General features: G+C 41.3%; 1 protein-coding gene across 13 annotated transcripts in view; it reads right to left on the minus strand.

Moving 5' to 3' along the window:
• Positions 1-19,774, minus strand: part of SVIL (supervillin) — a 99,172-nt gene extending 79,398 nt beyond the window's left edge. For 9 of the 13 annotated variants that reach the window (XM_053359095.1, XM_053359091.1, XM_053359098.1 and 6 more), the window contains exon 1: positions 19,653-19,774. In XM_053359095.1, coding sequence (XP_053215070.1) covers positions 19,653-19,674 — 22 coding nt within the window. In that variant the 5' untranslated portion in view covers positions 19,675-19,774. The remainder of the gene's footprint in view (positions 1-19,652) is intronic. The other 4 variants (XM_053359102.1, XM_053359100.1, XM_053359101.1 and 1 more) reach the window with 1 other exon arrangement.
• Between the last annotated feature and the right edge of the window lie 351 nt (positions 19,775-20,125).

Genomic DNA, 20,125 nt, shown 5'->3' on the forward strand with positions numbered 1-20,125 from the left:
TGCAGGCTAACTTCATTGCACTTTGGTCCCATTGAAGTCAATGCGAATAGGCTTGCCATGTGATCAGCCCCAATGATTTCAATAGGGGGGAGAAAGAGAGTAGGGCAAAAATGCCATCCCACAATCGTAGCCATCGGGTTTACCATTTGACTTTTCATTGGCAGCAAGTCTTAAATCTATAAATTAGTCTTGTTTGGGCTTAAGCTTTGAAATAAGATAATGCGCCTTTTGTAGAGATTTAAAAATGCAGTCAGCAAACTGCAACAGAAGCTGCATAATATAACGGGACTGCATGTGATTTGCTTCTAATGAAGTTCATGCTCATCCCATCATTGTTAGGGCTGGGTGTCTTATGAATAGAATGTGCTGTTGAGAAAAGGGTCTGCAAACCTCCCTCTTATCATTTACTCTCAACATTATTCCAAGAGTTCAGTGCAGATATTTCAAACCTACTAAGAAAGGTTAAGAATGTCCAATCCACTTGCAATTACATGAGTTGTTGCATTCTGCTTAATCGTGTGCTCTTGACTGGTAGCAACTCTCCAGGATGACAGGCAAAGGTCCTTTTCATTTCCACTGACACAGTATCATTTAAGTTTAACTGACTAGGTCAGAGGCTGAATGTGGAACCTCACAAATGCAATTCCTTGCATTGAAAGGGAGGGCCTTCTCAATCACCCTCAACCCTCTGACTCTCCCTGGTGTCTCAAATGTGACTAAAATGCAACATTTTAAATAGCAAGCTCCTAAGAGCAAAGGTCCATCTTTCATTTTTGGTGTTAATAGAAGCAACCTAACAACCGCATTTAATTGTATTTTTTTATGCTAGTCTTTAGGAGTCTGGTTCTTGAGCAGGACATACGGTTATGGGAAAAAGAAAGTACACCCTCTTTGAATTCTGTAGTTTTACATAATAACAATCTGTTCCTTAGTAGGTCTTAAAATTAGGTAAATACAACCTCAGATGAATAACAACACTGCACCATGATTTATTTAACAAAAATAAAGGCAAAAGGGAGAAATCATGTGTGAAAAGCTAAGTATACCCTTATGCTTCCATAGGAATTAAGAAGCTAAGTAGCAGATAGGTGCTGCTAATCAAATACCCTTGCTTAATTGATCATCAGCAATTGTGCCCATCTCTGTAAAAGTGAAGTTTTAGCAGTTTCCTGGTCTGGGGCATTCAGGTGTTTTTTTAATACAAAACCAAGGATGCAAATGAAAAAAAGAAATCAAATATTCACAAACATATTAATCAGAAAGTTGGTGGTTTGATCCCACCCAGAGATGGCTGTGGGTAGGATTCTTGCACTGCAGAATAAACCTCAGGGCCCCTTCTATGATTCTATGTATAGATATCACACACAACTGCAAAATGCAGACAGAATGGGAAAATGGGCACCCATTCATCCTCAACCTGGTTTAAGGCATATTTATTCAAATCTGTGTCTCCTTGTACAAGGCTATGTCCCCACATATATAGCCAATCTCCAAGGGCCGTCCTTTACTTGACTCTATAATGCTTAATTGGGCTTTGTACAATATATTTGGCTTGAACAAAGAAACAAGCTCTTCCCATTATAGCTGAAGTAATTTGAAACAGACTTTCCTGTTGTGTAAATGCAAATATTCACACAACGAGACAGTTTGAGCCAATTAATTTAGGAATACAGATCAAAAGGAGATTTGTAAGCATCCTTGCTTTTCAAACATGTTGGTCTTTGGTTTTTGGGCCAAAAATAGCAGAACTCTGAGCACATCACATGACACACAGCCACGAAAACTCATTCATGTCAAGAGTCTACGCTGGCATAGTGCAATCAACTAGCAGCCAGGCATATCCTACGAAGAGGAACAAAGAAAACAAAGTTGAACAAACAAAGATTTTAGAGGAAAAAGGGAGGGATGAAGAACCATAGAAGTTTTTTTGTTTGTGTTCAGTGATACCAAGGAGGTTTCTAAAGGGTGGGCTGTATAAATTCATAATATATTATCAGGGGATGAACCACAATTCAGTAACAGAGCCCATATTTTTCATGAAGAAGAATCCCAGTTCAATCCCTGGCTTCCCTGTCTAAAAAGATTGGGTAGTAGATGATGGGAGCAGACTCCTACCCAAGGACCTCTGACAGCCAGGGCAAGCCAGAATAGATCATGCTGGGCTACATGGGGAAATGCCCTGACCTACCTGAAGGCAGCTCCCTATGTTATTAAGAAAAAAGCCACTGCCAAGAAACCTATATGCAGGTAATAAAATTCAGTGCATATCATAGAATAAAAAATAGCTGCAAAAAATCGATCCAAAATTTGGCATAGCCACACACACACCAAATTAACCAAATAAAGTCTAAGAGGAAATACACATTACACACTTTATTCAGGTGACCTAGGTGAGTTCTATTAATCACACATGACAATGACATCATTCCTAACCGCAGGCAATTTTTTGAGTAACTCTTAAAACTGACTGAAGTGTGCCTGAGTTGGGGAAAACCCCACTTAACTTTCTGGGCTCAAGTACCATCAGCAGCATGTGGACTATTATGAAGAACCTATTTCTTCTGCTCTTGAAAGTGACTTTCATGACTGAACTCTTATTGGACGGAGCTTGTGAAAGCTCGTGATGCAGCAACCTTGAAGTATGAAGTACGGTCTCTGTGAGGATTGGAGGATGCCTGGGAACTCCAGTTACATAGCCTTGAGTACCATGGAAGAAGGAGAGGGTGGAAATGAAACTAATGACACCCCCTTGGGGCATTTCTTCATTGCAGCTAAGCTCCTGTCCTGGGATACTGCACTCATTAATCCCTAGATCATATTCTGAAAAGTCAACGGTCCATTACAATTAGGACTGTGCTCCAAAGAACCCAAAGAATTTCTGTGGAAAGGGAGCTTCTGCGTTTTTTATATATATAATTAGATCCAGAAAAACTGAGGTGGATGATTGAAGAGGAATGATCTCACTCAAATAATTTTATTGGACAGATGCTTCCATTTCATTCTCATCTTTGGACAATAAAGCCATATTTAAGTGATTTACCATGTGTGCAAATAATCCCTTTTGGATTTGGCTTTTCTGCCAAGACCTATTTCAATTAGTTGTAACTTATCAAGAGGAATGCAATAATAAACTCCATGGGACTCTTTGAGTAGGTGACATGCCAAGACTTTCATGTAGCATATGGCTGCCCCAACAGCCTAAAATCCTCATCCTTCCAGGGTCAGAAATGGAGCACTGACTGAGTCCCTAAGATCCCGAAGTTCACATGCTCTAACTTCACTGCACAATAGGACGGGGGGGGGGCGGTAAATGTATTCACAGTCCATTTATGTATTTCTTTTGCTCCACACAATTATTCAAAAAGAAACACAGCAGTCAAATTTGAGGGTCTCAAATCTTTTTGCTTCCAAAGCTCCAATATTGCAGAAGCTTCTTATTCAGCAAGTTGCTCGTTTAAGCAATATATTTACCAATTTACCCCATGATACGTGTACGTACTTAAAGTGTAGTATTACCTGATTTGTAAGCCAAAATTCAAGGGGGCAGATGCTCCTGCACACCAACATCTTGCTTCTTCCCTCTCAAACTTTCCTTCTTGGAAGGCCTCCAAATTCCCCTATGTTCAAATAGCAGTTTGGAGATCTGACACAAGTGTTTTTAAAGAGGGTAATTGCGGGTGGGGAAACAGCTATTTTCACCAAAATCTTTGCCAAAATCCCTATGCAGCTTTTTAAACTCTAGAAAGTGTGTATTTACTCATCTGAATGTTAGTCAGAAGTTTATAGTTTTAAATCCCTTGGTTTCTGAGCTCTCTTAATGTTCAATACAATTAGTTATGCTTGTAAACTTTTGAGAGAGAGGGGCTCTACTTGTTTACATATCAGAAAATGTCAACAGCAAAGCGTGCTTGTGCACAACTTCTGTTATAAACAGGAGGCAGCATTTTACCCACTTTAAAACCCATTAAAGAAATGAGTGACAGTGTTGCATCACAGTCATTTAAACCCCCCACCACAGTTGAATACATGAATCTGAATTATGCTAAGTCATCTCCTTGATCTACCTAGCCAGCTACGGTCTACAATACCAACCGGCAGAAGTTCTCCAAAGTCTCAGGCTAATTGCTACACAATTTTTGAAGAGTAGGTGCAGAAATGTCTTAAGACACCTTATTATAGCCATCTGTACTAGTGTAGCTGACACTGTGGCCTTCACAGTTGTTTTCACACAGGTCCAGGTTTGTCCAAAAAACAAACAAGGCTAGTATCAGCTCTTTGAATATACTAGAACGCAGATATTCTAGCAGGGCCTGCCTGCTGCTGCTGGCTGCACTGGGTCCCCTTCAAATAAATGTTCTGCCCCAGTATAGTGGTACCTCTGGATGCGAGTGGGATCTGTTCTGGAGCCCCGTTCGCATCCTGAAGCAAACGCAACCCGAGACAGCGCATCGCGATTTGCCGCTTCCGTGCATGACGTCATTTTGAGCGTCTGCGCATGCACGAGCGGCAAAACCCAGAAGTAACACACTCCGTTACTTCTGGGTCACCGTGGAGTGCAACCCAAAAATGCTTAACCTGAAGCTACTTCAACCCGAGGTATGACTGTTCTCTGGCCAGCACCAGGCAGCTGGACCTAGCCACACTTTTTAATTTCTCACAATTCTAGGTCTCTGAAGTGGAATCACTGTCACATTCAGGGAAACAGAAAAGGTGGCTACATTCAGCTACCAGGTCACTTCTCCAGAGCCCACTAGCAGCTGAAGCGATCTATCAGAGGACACACTCCCCACCCCCCGAAAAATATTGGAGGCAGCTCTGGGGTTGAGGGGGGGGGGAATTAAAAGATCTTTTCAGGAAGCATGGTTTATCCTGGCAGATACCCTTGTGGGACTAGGCATGCAGGCAGTGGGCAGACAGGTAGCATAATATAAAGGAGGTTGAATCTCTCTCAGGAAGCTTCTAAGTGCAAAAAACGAAACAGCCTGAAAAAACCTGAAAAGACTGAAACAAACAAAACACAAACTTTGTTGCTCGAATCATGAGGAACTATGGCTTCTCTCTCACACATGCAACGGATGACGTAAATCTCACTTGTACCACTTTAGGCTGCAGATGTAAACTCATATAACACACTGTGTGTGTACACACTGCACGTACACACACACCACAAAACACAGTGTCATATGAGCTTGCATCTGCAACCCAAAGAGGTTCAACTTAGATTTACGTCATTATCTCTTGAATGTGTGAGAACGAAGCTACAGTTCTTTGTGGTTTCAGCAGCTAAGTTTTTGTTTTGTCTGTCTGTTTCAGTCTTTTGAGGTTTCTCAGGCTAAACGACTAAACAACAGCAACAGGCTGTTTTATCTTTGCATTTAGGAGCTTCATGAGCGATATCTCACCTCCATTACATTATGCTAGCCTGGCTACACACACACACCCTGCACCTAGAAAGCTAACATGGGAAAGAGGCACTAAGAAAACTAGCACGTCAAGGAAAAGTTTGTTTGTGAAAGGTAGCAATATACCATGCTCATGGGGTATCATGTATTTGAATAAACCCCAACATTAAAATTTCCCTGCACATGCAAATCTAGCACATTGCTCAGTCCTCAATATAATCTGTACCAAACTTAGGCAGCTTGGACACGTCCAAGATGAAAAATGAAAATGGGCCTACACATAGGCTTTTCATTCATTTCTTAAAACGAATGCACTCTGCCAATTTCAGTCAAAGATACAAAAGGCACAATGCATGCCAGCTTTCTTGCTTAGGAGCCAAGCCTTTCTTATCACTAGAGAAGCTCTAGAATGTGAACGTTCTCTTCAACATTCAGCACTTAAAATGCCATTTCAAAGAATGCAATTTCAGTGTTGTAGCAAGGACTACAAAAATGAGCTCTGCAAGTATATATAGAAGACTACCTTTTGAAACCTTCAAAATTTCTTGGTTTTGTAAATTACATAACAACCACCACCGAGCTTGCAACCGGAAAATCATCTCCATTTAGCCCACAAATTGAGGTCCTTTCCCTGCGCAACTCCTTACATTCCAGACGGTTAACGGAACTCTTTTTAGCTGTGCCTTTATTTGGAAACAAGTAAGAGCCATCTGTGCGCCTAGCTGTTTTCATAAATGAGTACTGGCCACATGCAAGCGGGCAATGGCTTGGCAAAATGAATGAAATCTTCAGTTGGCGCCAAGCGCACAGCCATGTGCTTCTGCTTCCCATAATACACAAAACGGACATGTTTTGCTTTAAATATAAGCGCATTATCCTCCAAGGTTGTAGAAAAGAGCAGAGAAAAACAAGTCTCTGCACTTATCATAAAAACAGCTTGATCTGGGAAATATGGCGGCTTGCCCATTGCAATGTTCCAAGCGGCCAAGAAGAAGAAAAATAATCATCCAGTGGTCAGGCTGAATTAAGAGTTTAATTAAGATACGGTTATTCAGCTGGCTGCCCTCGCTTACCCTCTGAAATCCCTCTCAATCAAGGAATTCTTTTTTTCCCACCAAGGCTTTTGGGGAGCACCCCAGGGACCTTTCCAGATCACCCCCACCCCATTTATGTGGCAGTTACTTTGTTGTTGTGTGGGATGCTCATGTCTCGCCTCCTCATGCTAGCATGGGACCAAAGTGCTTTGCACAATTCAGATAGATTTAAAGACGAAAATAACAGAAATACAATATGTTTTAAAACAATGTGTAAGCAACAGAAAATCAGCCTTAAGCCTTAGGGAACTCATTTCTTCATAAATACTTTTTATTCTTTGGAAAATAGGAAGCTGGCTTACTCTCAAACACTGACTGGCTGCTGTTCTCCCAGGCCTCTCCTAGCCCTTCCTGGAGACCCCAGGGATTGAACCTTCAGCACGCAAAGCAGCAGCTCTATCACTGAGCTATGGCACTTCCTCTACATGGCTGTGCCTGGCGCTGGGGATACGTCTACAATCTCTTTGCAAAGTCAGGCTAAGCTGCCCAAATGAAAGACAATGTGGAACAATTTGTCAGAGATGCAGTCCAGGAAAGGGAACAGGTAGTAAGATTGGTGCGGTGGACAAATCAGAAAAGGCTCGCAGAGCTAAGAAAGCAAATGGGAATAAGCAGAGGCAGCAAAGCAAGGAATGGAACTCATGAGAAGGGAGGCAAGGAATAAAACAGTTCCTTTCTGCAATTGTTTTGCAAATCTGACCCCTGCGCCTTTTTAAACTCCAGTCGGAAATCTAGATTGTAGAATTTAGGTGATGGGGTTCTGCGCATAAACAATTTCCTTAAAAAACATTAAAATTTGTGATCACCCCCACACAATTTTGATGTCTCCCTTGATGTGAACAGGAAGTTAGAAAAAGGCTATAGTCCAAAGAAGTTTAGCCTGGAACACAAAGCAACTCACCACTGAAAACCTTGGGGGCAAGAAGGAAGGTCTTTAGCAGTAGGTTGCAATTTGCCTCCCAGCAAGCACTTTCATGATGGTGCCTCTTCCATCTATCTCCCCACTGATCTGCACCATTTTACAAACAAACAAACAAAGCAAAGAAGGCAAACCTATTGCAGACTTAATGTGGATATTGACTAGCATGCTTTTAGACTCATGAATACTGTGTACAAAAAAATAAATGCACTATTAAAAGCACCAATGTTTAAATGACATTTCATGCTTTATGCCTTGGTGGTCCTCTTACAAGCTAACATTTGACGAAGGCCAATCAAAACAAAATTTGTCTCAACAATGGATGTTTCAAGACTGTTCTTTATAACAGCAAATGCAGATGTCTGCACAGATGTTTTGTTCAACCAAATGCCATTCTGGCCAACTTTACTTCTGGGATGGTTTTCTTTGCGAGAGGTTCTCTGGGCAAGTTAGAGTTCAGTACATACCCCACAAGTGTCCCAGAAAAAAACAGGACATCCCTTTTTTCCCACCAGAGCAAGGTGGTCATTTTGGGCACTGTGATTTTGCATGATTTTGCGCCAAAACCTCACCCTGGAGAAAGCACATCTTTGGGGCTCCGTGATTTTGCACAAGTCACATGACTTCCGTGGAAGCACAGCTGGGAAGACACAGAACCTAGTTTTGGGACTCAACATGTTGGAGGGTAAGAGAGTGTAAAATAAGCAGTAAATCATGTTTGGCTTGGGACTCAGGCCTTGCCTCTTCTCTGACAGACAATCTAACATCTGCTATGTGTCCTAGTCATGCAGAGACACTGATCAGCTGCTCCCAGCTAGATTTTAAATGGATAACAATAGCAGAAACCATTATTTTGTAAGTGTGACAAATGCTGTATTTGCTTAATTAATCAGAGGGAAATTTGAATTTTTGTGTCCATGTCTCAGTGCCCTCTACACACAGCAGTTAAAACTTTAACTACTTGGAATGTTAAAACTAAACACAACCTTTGGATCTCAAGTCTAAAGAAACATTTTGGATTGCTTTAAAAATTTGTACGGCTTACCTCTCCAAACCACAACGTCACTTTTTTCCTACTTTCTTGTTTAACTGCAGAGACTACTAAAGCAACTTAATCTGTGTTTATAATGTGTCTTAAATTACTCACTCTGAAGAAGAAAATGGGACAGTCAGATGCTCAGATTCCTTCCAATCTCAGAGCCAATGACTGCTTCAGTTTGCTTCAAAAGGTAATTTACGCCACATGTAAAATAAGCTTTCTGAGTATCAGTCAGCATTCAGTTTTGTTCTCTTTTGAATCTCGAACAGAAGCCAACCTTTCCTTTCTCACTAACTGTTTTAATTCACTTAAACCAGGAGATGCAACAAACTTCTACCAAACTTTGTTTTTCAAAGAGAAAAACGACTACCAGACTTTTAGAAGACATCTGAAGGCAGCCCTGTTTAGGGAAGCTTTTAATGTTTAATAGACTATTGTATTTTAATATTCTGTTGGAAGCTGCCCAGAGTGGCTGGGGAAACCCAGCCAGATAGGTGGGGTATAAATAATAAATTATTATTATTATTATTATTATTATTATTATTATTATTAAACTCAAGCTTGAGTTTCCTCTCAAATGAGAGACAATCACAACAACATTTCATACTGCCAAGAGCTGGAAGTGCAAATGATCAATCATAGTGGAAAAGGTGTCTAGCCAGACACAGATCCACCAGCCATGACATGTATGTGGCAATTCTCTTTTTTTTAACATTCCAGGCAAGTGGCAAAACCCAGGGTGTTTACTGAGACCCTAGTACAATAGCTTGCTTTACATGGCTGGAGGACAGAGTTCAGCTGGGCTGGTGAGAAGCAGAGCAGCCCTGCTCCAGCATTTATAAAAGGAAAGCTCCTCATGAACACTCCTATCAATATAATATGATGAATATTATATGAAATGTTCCTTAACAGATCAGCTTTTTACTCCCCCTATATATCCTACCCCCCAAAAAAGGGTGCACACAAGCTGAGCTAGCAGGAAGATAAATCAGATACACTTTTGCTAAAGGTAACACTGCAAAATTCTCAAGATTTATAGAGTGGTGATCTTCCCATCTTGGTTGGGTTGAAGATCGAAATACAGGAAGTTTTCTTTCCGTGTTGATAACACCATTATGTATTTTGTTTGTCTGCCTGACAATACAGCACTACATCCTCCTACACTGCAAGATGGTTCATTAATTACATAATGATGCGAACAGGGCAAGTTGCGTTGCTTCCTGCCCACTTCTGCTGTAATACTCAACTGTGCAAAATCTTATGAAACAGATGCTGCAGATGCTACAAACCAGCCCACAACCTGCCAGCTACTGCAACTAGCTGCCACTGGACCCAAATACACTCTTGATTGACTTCATGAGTGAACTGGAAGGATAGTCAATTAAATGCCTTATTATTTGAAGCACTGACAGCCTAGATGGTAGAGATGGGTCATTGGATTTCATGCACTTACTACCACTGTACACAAGTCATGTGTGACCCAGCTGTTTGATCTTAGCCATTTGTACTTGTCCACAGGTGTGAGTCACCCAATTTCTATCTCCCCACTTCCAAAAGGAATCAAGAAAAATGAGGAACACAGTGGTCACATGCATATTTATATATATAAAAGTCTAGTGCCCATTTTTCTTTGTGCAATTATCAGGCACATTCGTTCCTGAGACTGGTTGCTGCACTCCATGTAGGCTGTCACTCTGTGGACGAACATCTAACTCAACCTTGAGCTTCCCAGAACATTAAGATACAACAATAATCATGTTTGACTGTGTAATGCCTTTTCTTGTTCACAACTTCTCTAGTCCCTCAGCATTTAAAATGTTCTATAAGTATCTGGTAACAGTCTGCTGGTACTACAACAATTCCAGAATCTGTTAAATGGCAAACACATTTTTCCCTTCTCATTGATATGGGCAGATCCTCTGATAAATGTACAATGCAGATTTAATCTAACATTATCAATCTTTCACTACTCTGCACCTGATCTTTCCATCTGGGTCACTTGCACAAATTTAACATCAGCAGCTGAAATAAGAGCTCTGTATAATGTGCCTCTTAATCCCCCTGCTGGAAGTCAGGATACTTAGCATGCTAATAGGACTAGCGTAACCCCCTCCTCCAAACACTTTGCTTATCTACTCCTGTTTCACCCTCTTCCACGTTTTCCGGGTTAGATCAACAGCAGCATTCTCAAGACTAGTCCTTGGAAGCCTTGGCCTTTTTTTCAATACTTTGCAGCCTTAAGCTTCTCTCCATCAATTGTTTTGACATATCCAGGCTGCTCTCCCACATACTCAAAAGCCAGGAGCCAGCACAACTGCAGCGTCTATATAAAGTCTGTGACACGTTATTCTGTGAAGTTCAATATCACAAGCCGTTTTAGTAACACCGTGAATAAGTTTTGCGTTTCCATCTGGAATCAAAAGATACAAACTGAATAATTCATGCGGCAGCCAAATCATTTATATTTCCAGAAAACAGCATTAATCCACTGACTGCTCTACTTTCTCAAACAGCAAATAGTATGGAATAATCTGCATTGTGTTATTTTATGCTCCATCATGGAGGACATCATAGGAGATCTCCCCAACATAGCAAACACTATTGTACAGACCTGGAAACACTTAAGATCCACACTTTTAAGAAAGCAGACTGTTTGAAGCTATAGTATGATCCACAAATGCAGCCTAGCATTTGCTGTATCTTCCACCAAACTTCTCTATAATGAATATACAACACATATAAAATGCTTTTTCTTTACCCACCTAGCTGAATCCCAAATGTTGATGTCTTCCAACCCTCATCATCCCTGGCCATCAGCCATGCGGGTTAAGGCCAGTCAGAGTAGAACTGCAACAACAGCTGGAGGGTCACAGGTTCCACACCACCTTGGCCTTACAGGTTATGAAACCACCAGCTCTCATTTGTAGCTGGTGAGACATAAAACGTTTACAGCAAAATAAAATAAAAAATCTACAGGCTTGCTGCCTGAATCACTCTTTGTTATGGCACAGCTTCTGATGAGCAGTCTCCAAATCTCCAGTAGTGGCACCCAGAGCAGCTGATTAATAGCCAAGGTTTGTATCAACATCTTTGCATCCTGGCCATGAACAGGTAAAGGTTTTTCATTTTGTGGGGCCCTTATCTTTTGTTGAATGCATACTGTTCTATTTGGAATGGTTTTATTTCACAGTTGTGATAATTGCTTTTATAATTTTATATTGTGATGCACTGTATATTATATTACGTTTGTATTGTTTTAATCCTCCCTTGGACCTTATGGTAAAGGATGTGTAAGAAATCTTGTAAATAAAGAATATTTGCACCAAGATTCTATCCTCTTCATTTTAGTCTCAAGCTGCATGACTATTTAACAGAGTAAATACAACATTCAAGTAGGAAAGTGAGCCCTGCAAACTTTTATTTCAGTAAAGATTTGAGATTGATAATTCTCCATGTTCTATTTTAATTTTTTCTAATATAAAGCTGGGTTGCATTCTTATTTGCTCACAGCAAATTTCAGTTGGAATACATTCTCCTCACTGAAGTTATGAATGAAAACAAAATCTCTCCATCTAACAGCTTTCAAGCACAGCCATGCAATTGTTTTATTTCTTGAAATAGTGTTTTTAAGAAAGCGCTTACCTACTACTTCTGTTAGAGGAAGAAATTATGCCTTTCGGTCTGACAAGAGGGTGGAATCTTTCTCAGGAAGGAAATGTAGAAGCTTAAAGAAAGGTTTCTTCATCAGCAGCAATGCTTCTGGAAGATGAGCAGTCAGAGAGATCCTACTACACTGGTACACTCCCAAAGCTGCATCTCATCAATAATTATAATTAACATCAACTATTAGCAGTTTGTACATATAAAGTTGGCAAATGAGGCAAACAACAATGGAAATCGATGGAAGAAACGGTCACATTCCTTAATTCTTCCCATTTACTTGGATGGCAAATTCAATCAGCAAAACGGGATAGCAAATAGCAAAACCAGTAGATTAGAAAGATCATGCTATGCAGGATCTTAAATGTGTTGACTTCTTTTAAAGCTTTGGTCCTTCTTATGACTATGGGAATAACTGCTACACACAAGTTTTCCATGTTTGCAGTCCAAAGTTCTTCACAATCAAGCTGTTTCAATAGTAAAAGGAATTTTGTTGTGCTTTAATGGCCATGCATCCTGCTTAAGGCAGGGGGAGCCAATGAAATGCCCTCCGGAAGCTGGCTGGATCTGATGGGAGTTGGACTCCAGCAACATTGAGAAGGCACTACATGGGTAGCCCCCCACTCCCACCCATCCCAGTTTAGGATACAATTTACGGAACACATTCTCTAACGCCTATTCTCTATGTAGTCATTCCTCACAGTAGAGTCCCTTCTGGTATTACTCCTATGCACATAAACACAAGGCAGTGCTGAGGTGGTTTATTGCAGGGGGTGGGGCTCGTGCTTGACAAATTGCTTTTATTTTTCCATGTTTTATGAAGGCAGATTAAATAATTGCCATTTCCTGCTTTGAATAACTCTTTCGCAGGAGGAAAGATTTCATAACTGCTCTCCGCTACCTAAAATGGGCCGTCCACACCTTTAAGTCCTGGGAGCACAACACTAACTTAAAGCATTTGGCCTATCGGCACCTATATCTTGAATAAGAGCACTGGGTTGTGTTTTGGGAGACCCAGGAAGGCAGTGATGCACAGAAGGGGTTTAAATCACATGCAGCCAAATGGTGCCTCCCAGCTCTGTTGTTAGCCTACAATTCCCATCACCCCTGACCTTAAGGCCATGCTGGTTGGGGGCTAAAGGGAGTCCAGTATCATCTGGAAGGCCACAGGCTCCCCAATGCTGCATTAAGGGTCTTCGAGCTCTTATCTGGGACCTTTCACCAGCTGAAATATAATGGAGAAGTTACCCAGGACAAGGGTCCTTTCAACAATGGAACCAAGACCCTGAACTCCACTCTCAGAGAAATGTTTGTGCTGGCCCTTCTCTGCCAGCATTTTGCCCACTGTTGGTTTTTTTGTAAGTGGTTAGTTTACAGACTGTGTTATTTCTTTTATAGTGATTGCATGTGCATTTGTGTTTTGACTTTTAGCCATATTACCGAGCCTTTGTTGGGGTGGGTGGTGGCGCAGGGATATAAATGTTTCAGTTAAGTAAAAAATAAATCAGCTAAGCAGCAGCACTTTAGCTTTAAGACCAAGGCAAAATGAGGGCACATGTTTAAACAGTAGGAGATAAAATCAGGAGTCGGCAACTTGATGCCTTCCAAGTGCAATTCCACTGCATCTCCCATCATCCCTGATCACTGGCCATGCTGGCTGGGGTTGATAGGAGGTGAAGTCCAACAACACCTTGGAGGACACTCAGTTGGCTAGGCTTGCCTGGCACTGGTCAACTTGAGAACCATGGGGCTAAAGAAGAGAGCAAAGGTGTTCTCAAAGGTGTCTGGATTTTTGTGAAGTTTCTCCTCTTGCAAATTAAGTATGGGACTGGAACACAGGATCTCTACAATAAACCAACCAAGATTCTTTGTCATCTCTTCCTCAGTTTTCCCACCTTTTCAATATTGTTTCTGTTCAAGAATGCTCTTTTCTAACTTACAAGGATATAGACAGGCTTTTCAATTAAAAAAGGAGAAGAAGCTGTATGGGTGACTGCTTTCATTTCCCACACAGGTAATTTTAAAGGCTGACCTTAATTTGTGAAGAATGGCAAATTGCATGCAATGAATAATACTTAGCTTTAGTATAGCACAGTTTAAAGTGTTTTCGGATACAGCAAAAGGTGGGCAAAGTGGCAAGAGCCCCACTGAAGAGGAGATGGTTGCCTAAGGCAATCTGGTGACCTTGTGGCTGAAGTAACCTTTGAACTGAGGACTTCCTGGGTCACAGTTTGTTCTTAGCATATGCCAAGAAATACAGCATTTAAGTCAAGGATGGGTGAGATATGGCCCTCCAGAAGTTGTTGGGACCGCAGCTCCCATCAGGCCCAGTAAGACTGGCCAATGGCCAGGACTCTCAACTCTTATCAGTTCTAGCAACATTTGGAGGGCCAAAGGCTGTCCACTCCTGAGAAGTGAATACACACACACACACACACACACACACACTAGCCAAAAGGGGCACTTATGCTAGCTTTGTAGAATAATGGTTAGGAAACCATGAAATCATCTAGCCCAACCCTCTCAAAATATTTGTATTTGGCTAGCAAGCTACATTTTATTTGGGATATTATTCCATAGAAAAATTAATAGGACTTGCTGTCCAAAGTTATTACTCATCTTCCCCACCTCCTCCTCTTTCCCAAAAGATGATTACTGGTTTTGTGAAAACCAGTGCTAGTGCAACCCAGTTGTCAATTCAAGAACAACACACACACAGAGAGAGAGAGAGAGAGAGAGTTCAGCACAGTCAGAGCCTGAGACGTGGCCTAGCATTAAACTAGCTGGCAGTGGGTTAGCGAGGAACATATTTCAGTTTTAACGAAGTATTTCATACTTTTCAATAAAGAGCATATAAAATTTCCATTGTTCAGACTGTGTTATCTATGGTGTTTGCAATCTGCTGTAACACAGAGATATTAAAGGTCAACACATTCTTTTTAATTGTCACACACTTCACGCAAAGAAGGCATTAAGTGTCAAACTTTCCATCCATTGTGAGAATTAAATCACCCCATAGGCAAAAGAAGAAAAGAGAGATGCAAAATGCCTCGAATGACTGACATGCACAGGCTCTGGGGGAAAGAAATCCTCAGTCACAATTCAACCTGACAAAGCAGTCAAACATTTGCAAGCAACTGGCTTCGAAAACTTTTGGCGTCAAGCACTGAAGGAAGAGAGAAGTTACTTACTTCAAAATCCTGTGCGTTTGGGTTTGTATATTTTAAATCCTAGCCTGGGTATTAAAAAGCAAAACAAAAACCCTTGCAGAAAGAAAATTCACAAAAGAAAAATATATATGCCCTAGCAAAACGTCTTTTTATCCAACAGTAAAAACTAGGCTTCATTTCAGAAGTGGCTCCTCGGCTGAGCTACAATTTCTCTCCGAAACAACATACATTCAGGTACTAAGAAAACAGAGTGACACATCACACAAGTCAGTAGCATGCAGCCTTCACAGGCACAACTGTGGCCAAGATGATTCAGAGCCAGATGAATTTAGAACAGGGCTTTCCAGTGGCGTATGTGCACCAGCAGAGAACATGTGCAAAAGCTATATTCCAAGGAATGAAAGGCTGGACGAAAATGTTATTGGCAAAAACCTCTCTTTAAATGTCCTCAGACACCTGAAATCCTCAACAGAGCAATCCCGCAGTTCAGCATTTCCATCCATCATTGGGATTCTTACACAGACAACTACAGGCTCTCAAACTTAAGAGGACTAAGCCAAATGCAGTGTGGTAACTTCACACAGGACCAACCTTTTATGGGCTGAACAGTGGAGCTTTGATACCAGCTAATCGACCATAAATAGCTCTTGAAATGCAGAAGGATCATATCAGCTGTTACAACAGGCCTGGCCGGCAGCTACTTCCAAGTCCTTCCCCACTGTCAGAAAGTTTCAGTCCTAGCTTTCATTTCCAGTTTTCAGCACTTCCCCCCCAACCCCTCCAAAAAAATATGCATAAGGGAAAAGAAAGAAATCAAGTCATTCAGAAAAGAAAAGCCTGGGAAGGACGGGATGAAAGGAAAGAAGATACTTCCAAGCAAAGAAAAAAGATGTACTGTATGCATTGTTTTCCCAAGTAAATTGTCCAGTGCCATTGCCTGAGTTCACAATACAGGCTGTACTTGCCACACTTTAAAAATTAAGAGATCTCTTTTAAAAGGTACAGATGGCTTTTTTTATTTTAAAAAAGTCACTAGGCTTTCTTAATTACTATGTGGATGTTATTGGAAGGTGAGAAACAGAAAAATAAACAATGAACTTGGATTTTTATGGGGGGAAACAGTCTAAACATGATATTGTGCTGCAAAGAATATAACACACTATACAAAAATAAGGAAGATACTAGCATTAAAGCTTTTCATGTGATCAGTGGAACCCAAAACTCCATGGGATTTTATCACACATAAAGCTCTCTGGGCAGGAAATTCTTACTTCCTTCAGTGTTGGGTAACTCTTCATAAGTGTATTAGAACCACACAGGATGTTTCTCAAGTTTCTAAGTTCTTGCACATATACCCTTGGAAAAATAAAAGTCTGGTATCTTTAGTCACCCCAGGAAGGAAAAGTGCATTATGCATGGAACTGGGATAGATAAACTGGGAACTCCCAGATAGATAAAGATCAGTTCCTGCATGCAAGAGTCTATTGAGATAAAAGATCCTGGGCTGGTGGATGCCAGTCAGCAAAGCTTATCTTCCAGGTTAGATACTTCTATACCACCTTTCACACCACAGAGTCATAGGGTGGTATACAGCAAATTTATTTATTTAAAATATTTTTTAGCATACCAATACATATCTATAAAGCCAATTAAAGTTCTAAATCCCGGTTGAGAAATTTGGGGCCTTTCAGAAGTTGTTGGACTACAATTCCCAGAATCCTCACCACTGGAACTGCTGGCTACAGCTGATGAGAGCTGGATCCCAACAGCATCCGGATGGCAGGAGTTGAAGTCCCAGCAAGATGTGCAGAGCCACAGGTTGCCCATCCCTGTTTTAAAGCAGCTTAGGAACAGCCAAGTCTAGGGATGCTATGTGTCTAGGGAAAGATCAACAGGCACAGGGGGCATTTGCCCACTGATTTTTGGGCTGGCAATTAGCCAAGGGCATAGAAGAGTGAAGCTCTGTATTACTTGCAGAGGGGAATATAATGGGGCAGGGAAGCCTGGAGCTCTTCGAAGCTTCAAGATTGTATCCCCTTACAATCTTATGATATTAGACAGTTACAATGAATGTCTTCATCACAGACATCAAATAACAATAGAGTGAATTCTTGTATGGTCCAGATACATCATCTGGCAATGTTATCAAGAGGCTTCATCTCTGTTCTCTTTCAGAAGGCCACAGAGAGCAGTATCTAAGTATGCATTTTCTGACACAGCACCCCCACCGCCATCTGGTTTGTGCTTCCTCCATCTGACTTAACAGCTTTAATGACATGGGCCAAATGCAATGATCCCTTTGGGTAGGAGGTCATATGAACTCTACAAACGAAGCAGCAACGAGCATGCTCTTGGACTGAAACCAATGAATGAACGGCAGGAGAGCAGTAGCAACAATTCACATGTGTGTGGGGGTTTTTTAAGGCAGCCATCATCTGTTATCTGTATACATTGAATACTACATGCTAGGAATGGATGAAAATCTTGTTTCTAAAATATTGCTTAGAAAAAGCAGAGCACAGCTTCAGGTAATGAGGTTCCACTTTAATTAAGCCTGTGTTTTCACAGTACAGGGGACTTATTTACAGCTAATGGTCACCTTCAAATTCTGCCTATATGGCAGGGGCGAGTAAGAGATTATACAAATGCTAGAGCTGCCCTCTTGCATTTGGTACATATGCTTAGGATGCTGGGATGCCCTTATAACTGCATTGTTTCCAAAAGCACAGTTGTTAGGACCAGTATTGAAAGGGCTGGATGGGCTGGATAGCCGTTTGTGGGCCGTTTGTGGGCAATAGAAAAAGGCACCAAAGTGTCCACTTCTAATTGTGGCTACAAAGGGAGAACCAGAGGTGTACTCTAAGTGCACTCTCAGTTCAGTTCATGCCTTTGGAATTTGATGTTTTACCAAGTCCATGTTCTGCACATGACATCACACAACGTAAAGCTGACAGCCAACCTATGTCCTCTTGTCTAACTGGCCTTGGGAGTCAAATGCGGAGCACTGGCAGGCCCAATTAAGCCCATGGGCCAGAGGTTCACCACTGCTGGTGTAAGAAATATCTCCACTAAGTGCAAATACCTGCCTCACAGGGTTGCTGTGGGGATAAAATGGGAAGGGGGAGAACTATGTACACCGCACCTTGAGTTCCTTAGGAGGAAAGGTATGGTACAAACATACAAAATAAACATTTTATGCCACAGAATTGTGCAAAAGAACACTGCCCCTCCCCCCAAAAAGCTATAATTCCCAGGGTTCCTTGTGGGCAGGGGGTAAAATAAGGATGTCTACTCAAAACAAAGTCTCTTGGAGCTGAATGGCTCTTACTTCCTGGTTAACATACTTAGGATTATAGGCTCAGGTTGAAATTCTATGCCCATTTACCTGGGAGTGACATCCATTGAGCATAGTACAAATTACCTCTGAGTAGAAATGCATGGATTTGTGCTACAAGTATGAAATAAGCATGGAAAGCAAAATATATTGTTAACTGCTCTGCAATGCTCAGATGAAGGGCGGTATAAAAATTTGATACTAAAAAGAATAATGAACATGCACATTAGAACTGAGCAGTGTGCTTAGGCTGAAAGCACCACATTAAAAAAAAATAGTCACTACTGATACAATCACACAGACAACAAAATCCATTTGTCCAGAGTGCAGGCGTCACATGTTAGATGAATGCAACATATCCATTTTAATGAAACAGCCTGTACCAGGACTGCACATGGACTTATGCACAGCTTGTATTACTAACGTTCTGCAACCTATCTGCAATGTTTCAGCCAACCCAATTCCAGCGTATAAATTGCCTCCTTTTCTCTTGCTCCTGAAAGTGAGAAATTTACAAAGCACAAAAGAGATTTTGTTTCTTTCCCCTTATGGTAAAAGTAGACAGCAAACGACACTGTAAAACAAAACAAAAGCCCAGAAGGCTGCACTTCACATACTGAAGCTTTGCTCATTGGCACAGGGCTCCTCCCTTAATACTTGATACTTCTCAATACTAAGGGCACACAGCTCTCCATGTAATGGCTTGCCATTAAATGAAAGACTGCCCCCTTCCCATTCCCTAACAACTCCGGTGTTTATCACGCCTCCAGCTTCTGGCACCATCATAACAAATGTATCGCAAGCGTCCCTGAACCCATTCAACGAGCTCATATAAAATAACTTATTTTGCCCATAGTGTGCTCTCTGATCCAGAGTGAATTAGAGCCCATTGAAAAGTTCACACGGCACAAGGCACACATCAAATAAGAACTCAAAAACAAGGAAGGGACTATACTCCTTTAAACAATAGAATAATTTAAAACAGGCACCTAATATTTTACTCTTTCCCCTCTAGGAAATAAAAAAACACTTACCAGGTTCCATTGTTAGAATCATGGCTCCAACTCCTCTTTCTCTGGACCAAGCCTCACTTATCCAGTGGATGTGAACAATTCAGGGACACAGCCTGGCTTTGTTTTGAGCTTATATCTTCTGGGCTCACCCACCCCTCCTCCCACTTGTGGGAAAAAGACATTGCGTGTACCCTGCCTGCCTAACCATCTCTATTGGCTCATTCACAAACAATTCTACTTAGCATATTCAAGTTTCCCTGAGAGCTTGAAATGACCCAGAGGGACATTTTTGGCTTCCCTAGTTTGTGACTCTGCTCCAGTAGAAGTTAAAGTTCAAGCTTTCATTGCTGGCAGCTAGGCTATCTTTAAAGCCTGTTTCTTCCCAGTGGGCCAAATCCTTTCCTTAACACAAAGCGCCTGAGAAACTGAGCTCCTCCTCACTACAAAGAGGAAATAAAATTCATGTAGCTACTCCTTAGTACGCACACAGGACT

The sequence above is a fragment of the Podarcis raffonei genome, chromosome 12 (assembly GCF_027172205.1).
Source record: "Podarcis raffonei isolate rPodRaf1 chromosome 12, rPodRaf1.pri, whole genome shotgun sequence".
Classification (NCBI taxonomy): domain Eukaryota; kingdom Metazoa; phylum Chordata; class Lepidosauria; order Squamata; family Lacertidae; genus Podarcis; species Podarcis raffonei.